The following is a 12,862-nucleotide window of genomic DNA, read 5'->3' as shown; positions in this document are numbered from 1 at the left end:
AGAAGATTGGCTTGCATCACCCTGCCTTGTGCTCTGCAACCTACTAGCCACGTGACTGTGAACAAGCTACTAAACTTGTGCCTCCCTTTTCTCATTTGTCAAGTGAGTGACTGAAGGATCGGATAAGATAATATATGAGAAGTTCATAGAAGACAACCTGGAGAACAGTAGTAGTAGTAATAGTAGTGTTAGTCGCTCAGTTGCATCCGACTCTTTGCGACCCCATGGACTGCAGCCTGCCAGGCTCCTCTGTCCATGGGATTCTCCAGGCAAGAATACTGGAGTGGGTTGCCATTCCCTTCTCCTGGCAAATAGTGGGTCCTCATAAACTTAGCTGTTTCACATTTCGATTGTATGAGGGTGGGAGGGAAGGAGAGTGAACATAAATGTGTATTATAGTAGGTGTTTTAGTGTGTGTTTGTTCTGTTGTAGCTGCTCAAACCTTTGTACTTTGTTTTATTAAAAAAGGCCTATCTGTTTTCTCTGCTTTGTGGTTTGGTATTTTTGCACCCCGCCCCTCCCTACTCCCCATCACTGAACATGGGATTTTACATTTAGAAGCAGTTCAGTAGACAGAATGTCTGTAGTGGAATGTTACATAATTCACATTTAGATTTGAAGAGCTCATTATAAAAAACCTGACACACTTCAGGAATATTAAATTACTGCAGATTGTGTGGAGCAAAGAAACATTATTGAAGCATTTCAAAATTCTAGGCGAGCCTGAATTTAACTGATAGGGTTTCACAGCTTTTACTGGGGAAAAATGATTTGAGTTGTCACGTGGTTTTCTGGGCCTAGAGGACTTTAATCTCCTTAATTACAAAGAAACGAATTTCCTAAATAATTTGGAGCTACTTCACAGCATTTGCTCAACCTCTGGCTTTTGGAAAATTAAAGGGAATGCCAGGGCCCTGGCCATAGAATGTTCTCTTCTTACTGAAGCTTTCTCAAGCACATTTTTATTCAAGATGATGCTAGTTTCCTTTCTTTATTGATATGGGGATGTACTTCAGGAATTCACAAGTAATGCTTATAACACTTGAACACAATCTCATTTTGTTAAACAAGTCGGACACTGGAGATGCCCACAGAATAGACAGAGGTGCTGTATTATGGCTTACAAAGTCAAAGGGAAGAAAATGGTGCAAATCTAATCCAGTTTTATACACTGACTTTTAAGAATGCTTGAAATGATTTAAAACCCACAGATTTTTCAGTCCATAACAATGTTTATGGATCAGGTACCTACTGTGTGCAAGCCCAGCATGATGGAAATATCTTAGCTCCTACCATTTCCTACAATTTGTCTTTAGAAAGCAAACTTAACCTGCCATGGTTTCCTCCTCTGTAAAAAGAGGATAGCAATATGACCCTGAGTCTGTGTTGTGATCTTGTATTCCTGTGTTCATAACACAGGAAACTATTCGTGCTTAGTATTTATTGAGTACCTGCCAGGAGATGTGTCAGACACTCTTCCAAGCATGTTCCATGTGTGATCACAATTTCCTTAGCCACTCTAATAAAGTTGATACTGTTACTCCATTATAAAGGTAGAGAAACTAGGCGAAGAGGGGTTCAGTAATTTCCTTAATATCACATTGCTCCTAAGTGGCTCAGGCTATGAAGATGGCCAAGAATCAGATCATAAGTAAGGAGATACACTGTTTCCAGTGAAAGCTCATACTGCTGCTGCACAACAGGCCCCAATAAGTCAAGAGATAAGTTGTCCAGGCAAGGAATAGTGACTTTATTTAGAAAGCCAGCAGAGAAAAAAGATAGTGGACTAGTTTCTCAAAGAACCATCTTACCTGAGTTAGAATTCAGGCTGCTTTTATACTAAAAGATGAGGGTATATGGTTGGTTGTTGCACACCTCTGGGTGTTTTAATCCTTTGTTCTTGCAGCTGTCCATGTAGGTCAGGTCACAATGTTCCTCTAAACCTTCAACAAGACAAATGTTTCTTTCTGCCTTGCAACTTTTTATCTCTATATGAATGGAAAAATGTTACACCTTTAAAGGTCAGAGCCTTGTGAATGGGCTATCCTGTATATTTCAGGCTATAGACAACATTCTTATAGCAAAAACAATAGAGTACAAAGGTTAAAGTAAAAGAAACAGATCCAACATGGAGTCAGATTTGTTCTTCCCTGTTACAGTTCCATTTAACAGAGAGATCAGAAACTCTTTCTGCCTAAGATACCTCTTTGAACTGGACCTTGAGAATGTCAAGGTAGACTTGAAAACTTCCACAGAAAAGTAACAGCACAATTGAAAATTGGGAAGTTAGGAAAGTATATCACCTCCCTACTAGACTTCTGCTTCCTTTTGTTATTTGGTTGTTAACGTAAAGCCTCCCTGGACATGCTGATGCTTCTGCCTGAGACAACCATTTATTCACTGATTATATATGCATTAGGACCCATTGGTCCTTTCCCTTGCCTTCCACCTGACGAAAGCATCATTCTTCAAGATCACACAGCGCAGAGCTTCTTGTCTGTGAAGCTTTATTGACTGTTTCAAACAAAGCAAAAAAAACTTGCTTCTTTGTGCCCCAATCTGTTTTTGTTCTGATCATGTGTATTTCAGTATCTTACACGACTAACACCTCTGCTAGACTGAGCTTCTTTGAGGACAAGAGATCAGGCCTTGACTCTCTACTCTTGGGTTGCATGGTTGTACAGTATAACCATCTGTTGACATGAATGAGCCAGCACTTGCACCTGGCCCTTCTTATGTTCTTAGTAGATATCTGTTAAAATGAAGTGACTAGTATCATTAATAAAATTATGTATTCCATTATAGGACAAAATTTTGTGACTCTGTCATCTCTTATGGAATGTTGTCTTTTGGGGGCAAGAGGTTAGGAAGGAGATGAGAGCTTTAGTGGTATGATACAGATAGACGGCACAGAAGTGGTGGGAAAAGTGCTCATTTTCAACGTAGTTTTCCATGTACCCCATTCTAGGAAAGTAATATTCCATTTTCTTTATTTGCAGTCTTAAGTCCTATACTGTAAGTACATTCATTCAGGGCTACTGTCCTTGTTAAAAAATAGTTTGTTAACAACAAGGAAATAAAATATCTTTGGATAAAGGTGTGAATTTCCCCATATTTAAGCCTTATTAAATTTTTGTGTGCCTTTTATGTTAAACATTTTCTAGTTAAGACATCTTTAATTGGCATGATTAAGGGGCTTGGGTTATTATTCTTATTGAGCTGAAACTGGCATTCCGGGTCACCCTTTTCAGATTAAACAGTTCTAGATCTATTTTGCAGGAGCTAAGAATTGGCTGCACAGTTTGAAGATCCATTTCCAGTAGCTTTATCTTAATATTCTTCAAAAATGAATAACTCCTGAATGTGTATTTTCAACTGAACTCTCACATGTAACTATCAGAGATAGAGAGTCACTGGGAAAGATTGTTGACTTGACACCGGGAATACATTCATTCAATTTAAATGAAATCAAATGAGATAATGTATGTGCAGCGGGAGCTGAGGGCACAGTATATAGTAAATGTATAGTAAATACTGGCCATAATTGAAGTGGTATTATTATCATTATTATCTCTTCCCAGCACAGTGTCTGAGCTTAATAGTATCTAGTAGTGTGCAATGCATGTTTATTACAGAAAGAGGGATGAAATGTGTGTCTGCCTGCTTCTTTTCCTTTTCTCTTCCTCCCCACATTAAATGCTTGTCTGCTCATATAGCTGGGGGGGAAAGCTGACATAAAAATTGGCTTGCTGGAAAGTTTCTCAGCCCCATTTGTCACCTTACCCTTGAAGCCCAATTGTATGTCAACTGCATGTCCCTTCTGATGCCTGCTCGTGAGGGACAGACCACAGGTCACTTCCCTATGATCTGCTTCAGCTGCCAAGGCTCTGGTCAAGCTCGCCTGATGGATGGGTGCCTTATTGTTGGAAATGCCTCCACGGAGCTGCTCAGGAAATAACGCCTGTCCTGCATTTTCTGGGTGGTTTTCCGTGCTTGACAATAAGAAACATGGAAAATAAAGCATTGAGTTTTGCTTTTCTTGAAAGTCCGGTGTTTTAAAGATCTGTTATGTGTTTTCTATTTGAGTTTTGCAAATAAGGCCTCTCAAGCTCTTTCCTTGAGAGCGTGTGAGCCCTGTCAATGGCTTAATGAAACCATGTGGGCAGTTTATACATGGAGACCAAGGTTTTCCTGTTTTTGTATGTTTGACAATTCCTTTTTGCCCTTCTAATTTCTGACTTCACCACGGTGGTTATTCTGAGTGTTCTCTTCTCTTGATTTGCAGCGCTCGGAAGGAGTGAATGAAATGTACAATTCGGGGTGTCGTTTCTGAAAGGAGGAGTCATTTTCTTGAAGAGGAGTCCTCAATGAGCCTGGCCAAGGCCCGGGATCTGTGTGAAGTGGACTAAGGATTTAGTAGGATGTCAACTGAGACAGAACTTCAAGTAGCTGTGAAAACCAGCGCCAAGAAAGACTCCAGAAAGAAAGGTAGGGCTCAATCTGTTCCTTTCCAAATGGCTACTTATTGTGCAGCAGTGGGTTTTCGGTCTTTGGAATAGGATTTGGTGCTATCTTTGTGATTGCATATAGTTTTACAATCACCAGCATTATTTGGTGTCTTTTGTATTCACAGTATCATGTTTTAATGGCTCATCCTTCTCTGGGTAAAATCCAAAAAAAAAAAAATTCATAATATACAAGGCCATTCTTAACCTGGCTTCTACCTCTCTGTCCATCCCTCTAGCAATATCACTGCCTAAATCTGCACCACATCCCCACCCAACCCTGTTTGCTTTCCAGGCATTCTGTGTCTTTAGTTCACCTTTGAATATATTAGGTTTGTCAAAAAGTTTGTTCAGAATTTTTCTGTAAATCTTCCGCAATGAACAAACTTTTTGACCAGCCCAATACCAGTGATTCTCAAACTCCAGGCATGCAAGCATGACCTAGAAGATTTGTTAAAACACAGACTGTTGAGTCTCGTTCCTGGAGTGTTTGGTTCACTATGTCTAGGGTAGAGCCCAAGATACATTTATAACAAGTTCTCAAGTAATGCAGATGCTGGTAGTTCAGAGACCAGATTTTGAGAGCACCTGGGCTAGCAGTTAAGCCCCAAATCCTTTTGTTGCTCTCCACTTTTTCTTAGACTGACCTTCTCCTACTTATTTTTCAGGGTTGAGCTTAGTAGGGCTCCTGAAGGGCCTTTCCTTACTCCCCAAATTGGGTTACTTCTTTTGTTTGTTTCACCAGCATTTTATTAGTATCACACTTTATTAAAAACACCCTGTATTTTCATTGGAGAGCTGTGCTATATAGTCCTTCAGAGCTGGATCTCTTGTTCACCCTTTTAACTCCCAACAATTGAAAAGTGTCTGACATAGGGGAGGCTCACAGGTATCTGGTAGAGAAGACTGGCATGCGTAGTATGAAAACAAAATGATTCTATTGCTTGTTCATGATTTTTGGAGGATTTGTTCCTATGGCTTTATGACCATGTCTATTGTTATAATAGGATGTAGGCAACTTGTTGCTTGGTGTATATGTGTGTGTGTCTGTGGTGTGATGTGTGTTTTCTGTCTTCTCTTTTCCTCCCTTGTCTTTTAAGACTGCGTGGAAGAGGATTAATAGAACTCTCTTTCAAGTCTTAAAATCTGTCAGTATGGGACTGCAAACAAGCTGTCGTTGGTTGCTTTGTATAGGCAGTGATTTGTCTGAGGCATAGCCATGCCTGCCCAGTCATGTTTTCTGATGGCATTGTCTGATGCTCCGTAGGAAGCAAAGGACATAAATGTAATGCATATGCAGTTCTTGGACAGTCAGAACCCTAAGAAGGACTATAAATTTTGCTTTAGATGTTTATTTTAAACACAGGTATTTTGGAAGAAGTCTATTTTATCCTTTAAAACCTAATATAAGCCTTGCTTTTTATGCATGAGAGTATAAGAATAATAGAAGGAAAGCAAGTGAGAGAACAGGTCCTAGGAGAACTGCTACATGGAAAAAAAATTATTGCAGAGCCCGGTATGTACTAGAATTCAAATGCTTTTTCACTGGAAACTGACAAGTTATATTTTTGCTTCAAATTTAACCTTTCCACTAAACTTATGCTCTTGAATGTTTAATGCATTAGAATTGTACTTAATGCATATCTTTTCATTCTTAATTTAAATACACAAAACCTGCAGCATTCTAAAAAGAGGATTCAGGTTTTAGAGAACATTGGCTTAGTTGAAGATTTGGAATGGGACTGTGAAGGTGACCTTTTGAACTCCTCCTTATCTTCACATCTTTAGTAGGTCTAAAGTCAACAGAGTACCTGTGCAAGGAGTATCCTCTAGTGAGTGGCCAATACTGTGAAGTCTGGGCAGGCAGAGCTGGATTCAGATTCTGCTGTATTACTTCCAAACTGTGTGATCTTAGCATGTGACTTCACCTCTCTGAGACTCAGTTTCCTTTCCCTTAAAATGAAGATGTAATATTACAAAGCTCAAAGGCTCACTAGGAAGATAAATTGAAATAAGGCAAATAAAACACTGAATATAGAACTTGGCATATGTTAAAAACGCAAAAAAGTTTATCTGGAATCTTCTTCTCTTCTTCCCGTTTCCCCCTCCTCTTCTCCTCCTCCTTCTCATCTTCTTCTTTCCCTGTCATCTTTCTCCATCTTTCCCACCTCTCCCTTCTTTTCCCTATTTCTCTTCTGCCTTTTCCATTCCATCCTCCTCTTCTTTCTCATCTTTATCAGAATCATCACATTGTTTTCTCTTACCCAAGGCGATCTTAAAAAGTATATAGATGATTTGTCCAGAACAAGATTTTACAATTATTTGTAATTATTCAACAGTGTTCAGTTCAGTTCAGTCGCTCAGTTGTGTCCGACTTTTTGCGACCCCATGAACGGCAGCACACCAGGCCTCCCTGTACATCACCAACTCCCGGAGTTCACTCAAACTCACATTTGTCGAGTCGGTGATGCCATCCAGCCATCTCATCCTTTGTCATCCCCTTTTCCTCCTGCCCCCAATCCCTCCCAGCATCAGAATCTTTTCCTATGAGTCAACTCTTCACATGAGGTGGCCGAAGTACTGGAGTTTCAGCTTTAGCATCATTCCTTCCAAAGAACACCCAGGACTGATCTCCTTTAGAATGGACTGGTTGGATCTCCTTGCAGTCCAAGGGACTCTCAAGAGTCTTCTCCAACACCACAGTTCAAAAGCATCAATTCTTTGGTGCTCAGCTTTCTTCACAGTCCAACTCTCACATCCATACATGACCACAGGAAAAACCATAGCCTTGACTAGGTGGACCTTTGTTGGCAAAGTAATGTCTCTGCTTTTTAATATGCCATCTAGGTTGGTCATAACTTTCCTTCCAAAGAGTAAGCGCCTTTTAATTTCATGGCTGCAATCACCATCTGCAGTGATTTGGGAGCCCCAGAAAATAAAGTCTGACACTGTTTCCACGGTTTCCCCATCTATTTCCCATGAAGTGATGGGACCAGATGCCATGATCTTCGTTTTCTGAATGTTGCACTTAAAGCGAACTTTTTCACTCTCCTCTTTCACTTTCATCAAGAGGCTTTTGAGTTCCTCTTCACTTTCTGCCATAAGGGCGGTGTCATCTGCATATTTGAGGTTATTGATATTTCTCCCAGCAATCTTGATCCAGCTTGTGCTTCTTCCAGCCCAGTGTTTATCATGATGTACTCTGCATGTAAGTTAAATAAACAGGGTGACAATATACAGCCTTGACGTACTCCTTTTCCTATTTGGAACCAATCTGTTGTTCCATGTCCAGTTCTAACTGTTGCTTCCTGACCTGCATATAGGTTTATCAACAGGTAGGTCAGGTGGTCTGGTATTCCCATTTCTTTCAGAATTTTCCACAGTTTATTGTGATCCACACAGTCAAAGGCTTTGACATAGTCAATAAAGCAGAAATAGATGTTTTTCTGGAACTCTCTTGCTTTTTCGATGATCCAGTGGATGTTGGCAATTTGATCTCTGGTTCCTCTGCCTTTTCTAAAACCAGCTTGAACATCTTGGAAGTTCACGGTTCACATATTGCTGAAGGCTGGGTTGGAGAATTTTGCGTATTACCTTACTAGAGTGTGAGATGAGTGCAATTGTGCAGTAGTTTGAGCATTCTTTGGCATTGCCTTTCTTTGGGATTGGAATGAAAACTGACCTTTTCCAATCCTGTGGCCACTGCTGAGTTTTCCAAATTTGCTGGCATATTGAGTGCAGTACTTTCACAGCAACATGTTTCAGGATTTGAAATATCTCGAGTGGAATTCCATCGCTCCACTAGCTTTGTTCGTAGTGATGCTTTCTAAGGCCCACTTGACTTCACATTCCAGGATGTCTGGCTCTAGGTGAGTGATCACACCATCGTGATTATCTGGATTGTGAAGATCTTTTTTGTACAGTTCCTCTGTGTATTCCTGCCACCTCTTCTTAATATCTTCTGCTTCTGTTAGGTCCATACCATTTCTGTCCTTTATCGAGCCCATCTTTGCATGAAATGTTCCCTTGGTATCTCTAATTTTCTTGAAGAGATCTCTAGTCTTTCCCATTCTGTTGTTTTCCTCTATTTCTTTGCATTAATCACTGAGGAAGGCTTCCTTATCTCTCCTTGCTATTCTTTGGAACTCTGCATTCAGATGCTTATATCTTTTGTTTTCTCCTTCGCTTTTCACTTCTTTTCACAGCTATTTGTAAGGCCTCCCCAGATAGCCATTTTGCTCTTTTGCATTTCTTTTCCATGGGGATGGTCTTGATCCCTGTCTCCTATATAGTGTCACGAACCTCCGTCCATAGTTCATCAGGCACTTTTTCTATCAGATCTAGTCCCTTCAATCTATTTCTCACTTCCACTGTATAACCATAAGGGATTTGACTTAGGTCATACCTGAATGGTCTAGTGGTTTTCCCTACTTTCTCCAATTTAAGTCTGAATTTGGCAATAAGAAGTTCATGATCTGAGCCACAGTCAGCTCCCGGTCTTGTTTTTGCTGACTGTATAGAGCTTCTCCATCTGTGGCTGCAAAGAATATAATCAGTCTGATTTTGGTGTTGACCATCTGGTGATGTCCATGTGTAGAGTCTTCTCTTGTGTTGTTGGAAGAGGGTGTTTGCTATGACCAGTGCATTCTCTTGGTGAAACTCTATTAACTTTTGCCCTACTTCATTCCGTATTCCAAGGCCAAATTTGCCTATTACTCCAGGTGTTTCTTGACTTCCTACTTTTGCATTCCAGTCCTCTATAATGAAAAGGACATCTTTTTTGGGTGTTAGTTATAAAAGGTCTTGTAGGTCTTCATAGAACCATTCAACTTCAGCTTCTTCAGCATTACTGGTTGGGGCATAGACTTGGATTTCCATGATATTGAATGGTTTGCCTAGGAAACGAATAGAGATCATTTTTGAGATTGCATCCAAGTACTGCATTTCAGACTCTTTTGTTGACCATGATGGCTACTCCATTTCTTCTAAGGGATTCCTGCGCGCAGTAGTAGATATAATGGTCATCTGAGTTAAATTCACACATTCCAGTCCATTTTAGTTCGCTGATTGCTAGAATGTCGACGTTCACTCCTGCCACAGCAGTTTTTATTCTTGATACCCTTGTCTGGACCAAGGCACAAGGAAAGCACACATATACATTAAAAAGAGAGAACAAGAATGTGCTGGTAATAGGATTAATTCATTTCCTGTTCTTTAGTTTCGGCTATGGGATTGTATAAGTATTCCATTAAACAAATGTTGTTAGCTGGGCCAAAATAAGTAGAACTTTAAAAGGAAGTAAGTAGTTTATATATTCATGGGTCTTGAATCTTGAATATAAGAGTGTTACTAAACTCTTTTAGTAATATTTTTCTATGACTCCTCTTTGATTTTCTAATGAAGCAATATATAACCTTATAAGTAAGTTTCAGGCTTCTCCCCAGTCTTTAAATATTTGTTCTTTTTCTTATTTTATTACATTGTCTCAGCCTGTTAGTACAACACACTTTCCTGGTAACTCAGATGATAGAGAATATGCCTGCAATGCAGGAGACCTGGGTTCAGTCCTTGGGTTGGGAAGATCCCCTGGAGAAGGGATTAGCAACCCAGTCTATTATTCTTGCCTGGAGAATTCCATGGACAGAGGAGCCTGGTGGGCTACAGTCAGGGGGGAGGTTGTAAAGAATCATTAATATGATATTTAGTAGACAGTAGGTATTCTTAACTTTTTCTTAAATTAATGGAAATGCCTTAAATTACCTGTAAGTGTGATATTTAAGTTTTTTAAACATTCATTATTAGTTCCCCTTCATTTATCATTTCTAGGAATTATTTTTTAAATCTTGAATTTTCATGTTGAATTTTATGATGCTTTTTCTAAATTTATTTCAATGATTATACATGTATTTTTTCTTTTAGTTTAAAATCAGTAATGTCATGGGTTTCACTGATAGAGTTTCTACATTTCTGTTTATGATATTTTATAAATCCTATGGTTTTAGTTTGATGTTTTACTTAATATTTTGTTATTTATATTCAGCAGCGAGGTTGGTATATATTTTTCTTTTCTTGAACAATCTTTGTGCCTGACATAGGTCAAATTTAATAACCTTACATAATGATATTGGTGGTAAGGAAACACAATAATTTTAGACTTCTTTATGAACAATAAATACTTTTTTCTTTTTTAATAGTTTCATAAGACTTTTTAAAAATTATAGATGCCTATTACTGAAAACTAGAAAAGACAAGGTAGGCATGCATAATCCTAAAAATTAAAAATAACTTATTAACATTCTAAGTTACTTCCTTCTGAACTGACTTTCCTGGGTAATATATGTACTTGAGATTATGCTGTTCATATGATTTTACATGCTGCTTTGTCAGTTGACATTCTATCATAAGTATATTTCTCATTTTACTACCTGGTATTACAGAATGGAAACGTTTTTCTTTTCTTGGCAAGATTTAGATGGTTGGTGGGGCAGACATTTTGCTTCCTTAAAAAAAAAAAAAGCACCTGACATGTGAGACATGTGCTGTGACAAAGAGCGGCATAAAGAATGTTAAGAGGCCATTAATAATTCTTCACAAACCTGTCACCCTAGTTCTTTGACCCAGGCTGTTGAAAGTAAGTCAGACAGATTCACAAACAAGTCACACTGGAGCATATTTCACCACAAATGCGTTTATAGACAGGCTGTGTATGAGATGCAACTAGAGTGTTCATAGTTCAGATAAGGAGGGGATGAAAGTAGTGAGGAATAAAGTTGTTTCCTTCATGTCATTTTTGTTGCATTGTGTCACTACACACACAGCTAGTCAGAGGTGCCTCTTCTGGGAGTGGGATTTCATGGAGGACCAGAGAGAAGGAGTGTACACTCTCAGGTTCATTATCTGCCCTGAAAGGGAGAGGATCAGCCGACAGTTTGTGGTGAGCCCGGCCTTAGGACACCCAGTAGAAGACTGTGGTAGAGGAGTGGGTCCCAGCATTAACAGACATATCTGGGGGTGATTTTAGTCAGCAGCATCTGGCAGCTTAGTGTCGTGGAAGAGCACTAACTGTGGAGTCCAGCAGACCTGGTTTTTCCTCTGTGACTCTTGTTCTTATCTATTGTGTCACCAGAATTTAGCCCCATTGACCCTTGTCTTTAAGTGTGTGATTCCAATGTGTGTGAGGGGGAGGTGGTGGGTATTACTTCTCTGCTTGTTATCAGAAAGGTGAGTGAAATTACCTTGGATAAAGGGCCAACTTGGGATCTGCAGTATGGTCAGGGTTAGCTTTTTTGTCCTCTTCCTTCTGAGATCGCGGGTTAGTATTTTCTCCCTATTTTATAGAAATGCTTGGACATAAACTTAGTCACTTTCCTTATATTTATTTTGGAGCTCTACTCAAGGATAATTAACGAAGAACAGTGGCACAGCAACCTGCTACCTGATTATTTCCTCCCAAACTGTGTTTGAACCCTAGCTGTGTGCCTCAGTAGCTGTGCAGACTTTGGGGAGGTTTCTTAGAAAATTTCTGTCAGTTGTGGCGAAGGAGTGGTTTCAGGAATGGCATGCTCAGGGTCCTAATCTCTCCACTGACTGGTGAGTCCTGGGAAAGAACTCTGTTAATAATAACGGGCTTACCACTTAGGAGCTCATAAACTTTCATATTTATTATTCCACTGGTCCTTAGGACCTTGGGAGAGTAAATTTGGAAAGTCATTTTATCAGCCCTTTGGTGCAGAGAGAGCTGCTATTTCATCACTTCTGTCTGCTGCTTTTATCCTGCAGGGAGGCAGACTTGGGGTCATCAAGACCTTGAATTTGTGTTTGTACCCCAGGCCCCCTGCTCTCTAGTTCACCTCCAGGCAAGTCACTTCCACACTTTGAGCCTTATTTTCCACAGGCACTCAGTGGATGTAGAACTTATATTTGCCATGTGTGACATGTAGAAGAGGCATATTTAATTAATTACTTTGTCTGCAAATGTTTATTCAGCCCTAGCCATGAGCCCCAGAGAAGGCAATGGCACCCCACTCTAGTACTCTTGCCTGGAAAATCCCATGGACGTAGGAGCCTGGTGGGCTGCAGTCCATGGGGTTGCTAAGAGTCGGACACGACTGAGCGACTTCACTTTCACTTTTCACTTTCATGCATTGGAGAAGGAAATGGCAACCCACTCCAGTGTTCTTGCCTGGAGAATCCCAGGGATGGGGGAGCCTGGTGGGCTGGCGTCTCTGGGGTCGCACAGAGTCGGACACGACTGAAGTGACTTAGCAGCAGCAGCAGCAGCAGCCATGAGCGCAGTGGGAGCTTAGTGTTCTGGAGGTGGAGCCGGGGGACAGAGACACTGGAGAAGGAGACTCGGA

At 40.1% G+C, this 12,862-nt stretch overlaps 1 protein-coding gene across 46 annotated transcripts in view; it reads left to right on the top strand.

Annotated features, from left to right (window-relative positions):
- Nucleotides 1-12,862, top strand: part of DAB1 (DAB adaptor protein 1) — a 1,332,660-nt gene that overhangs the window by 1,019,829 nt on the left and 299,969 nt on the right. For all 46 annotated transcript variants that reach the window (XR_015160070.1, XR_015160089.1, XR_015160096.1 and 43 more), the window contains one exon: nt 4,286-4,488. Coding sequence is in view for 17 of the 46 variants with exons in the window: in XM_086390205.1 (XP_086246331.1) it covers nt 4,422-4,488 (67 nt within the window). In the remaining 29 variants the exon portion in view is untranslated. The remainder of the gene's footprint in view (nt 1-4,285; nt 4,489-12,862) is intronic.

The sequence above is a fragment of the Bos grunniens genome, chromosome 3 (assembly GCF_055505025.1).
Source record: "Bos grunniens cultivar Pamir isolate PY7600 chromosome 3, Bosgru_T2T1.0, whole genome shotgun sequence".
Taxonomy (NCBI): domain Eukaryota; kingdom Metazoa; phylum Chordata; class Mammalia; order Artiodactyla; family Bovidae; genus Bos; species Bos grunniens.
The sequence above is the reverse complement of the archived record's forward strand: the minus strand, read 5'-3'. Positions and strand labels throughout refer to the sequence as shown.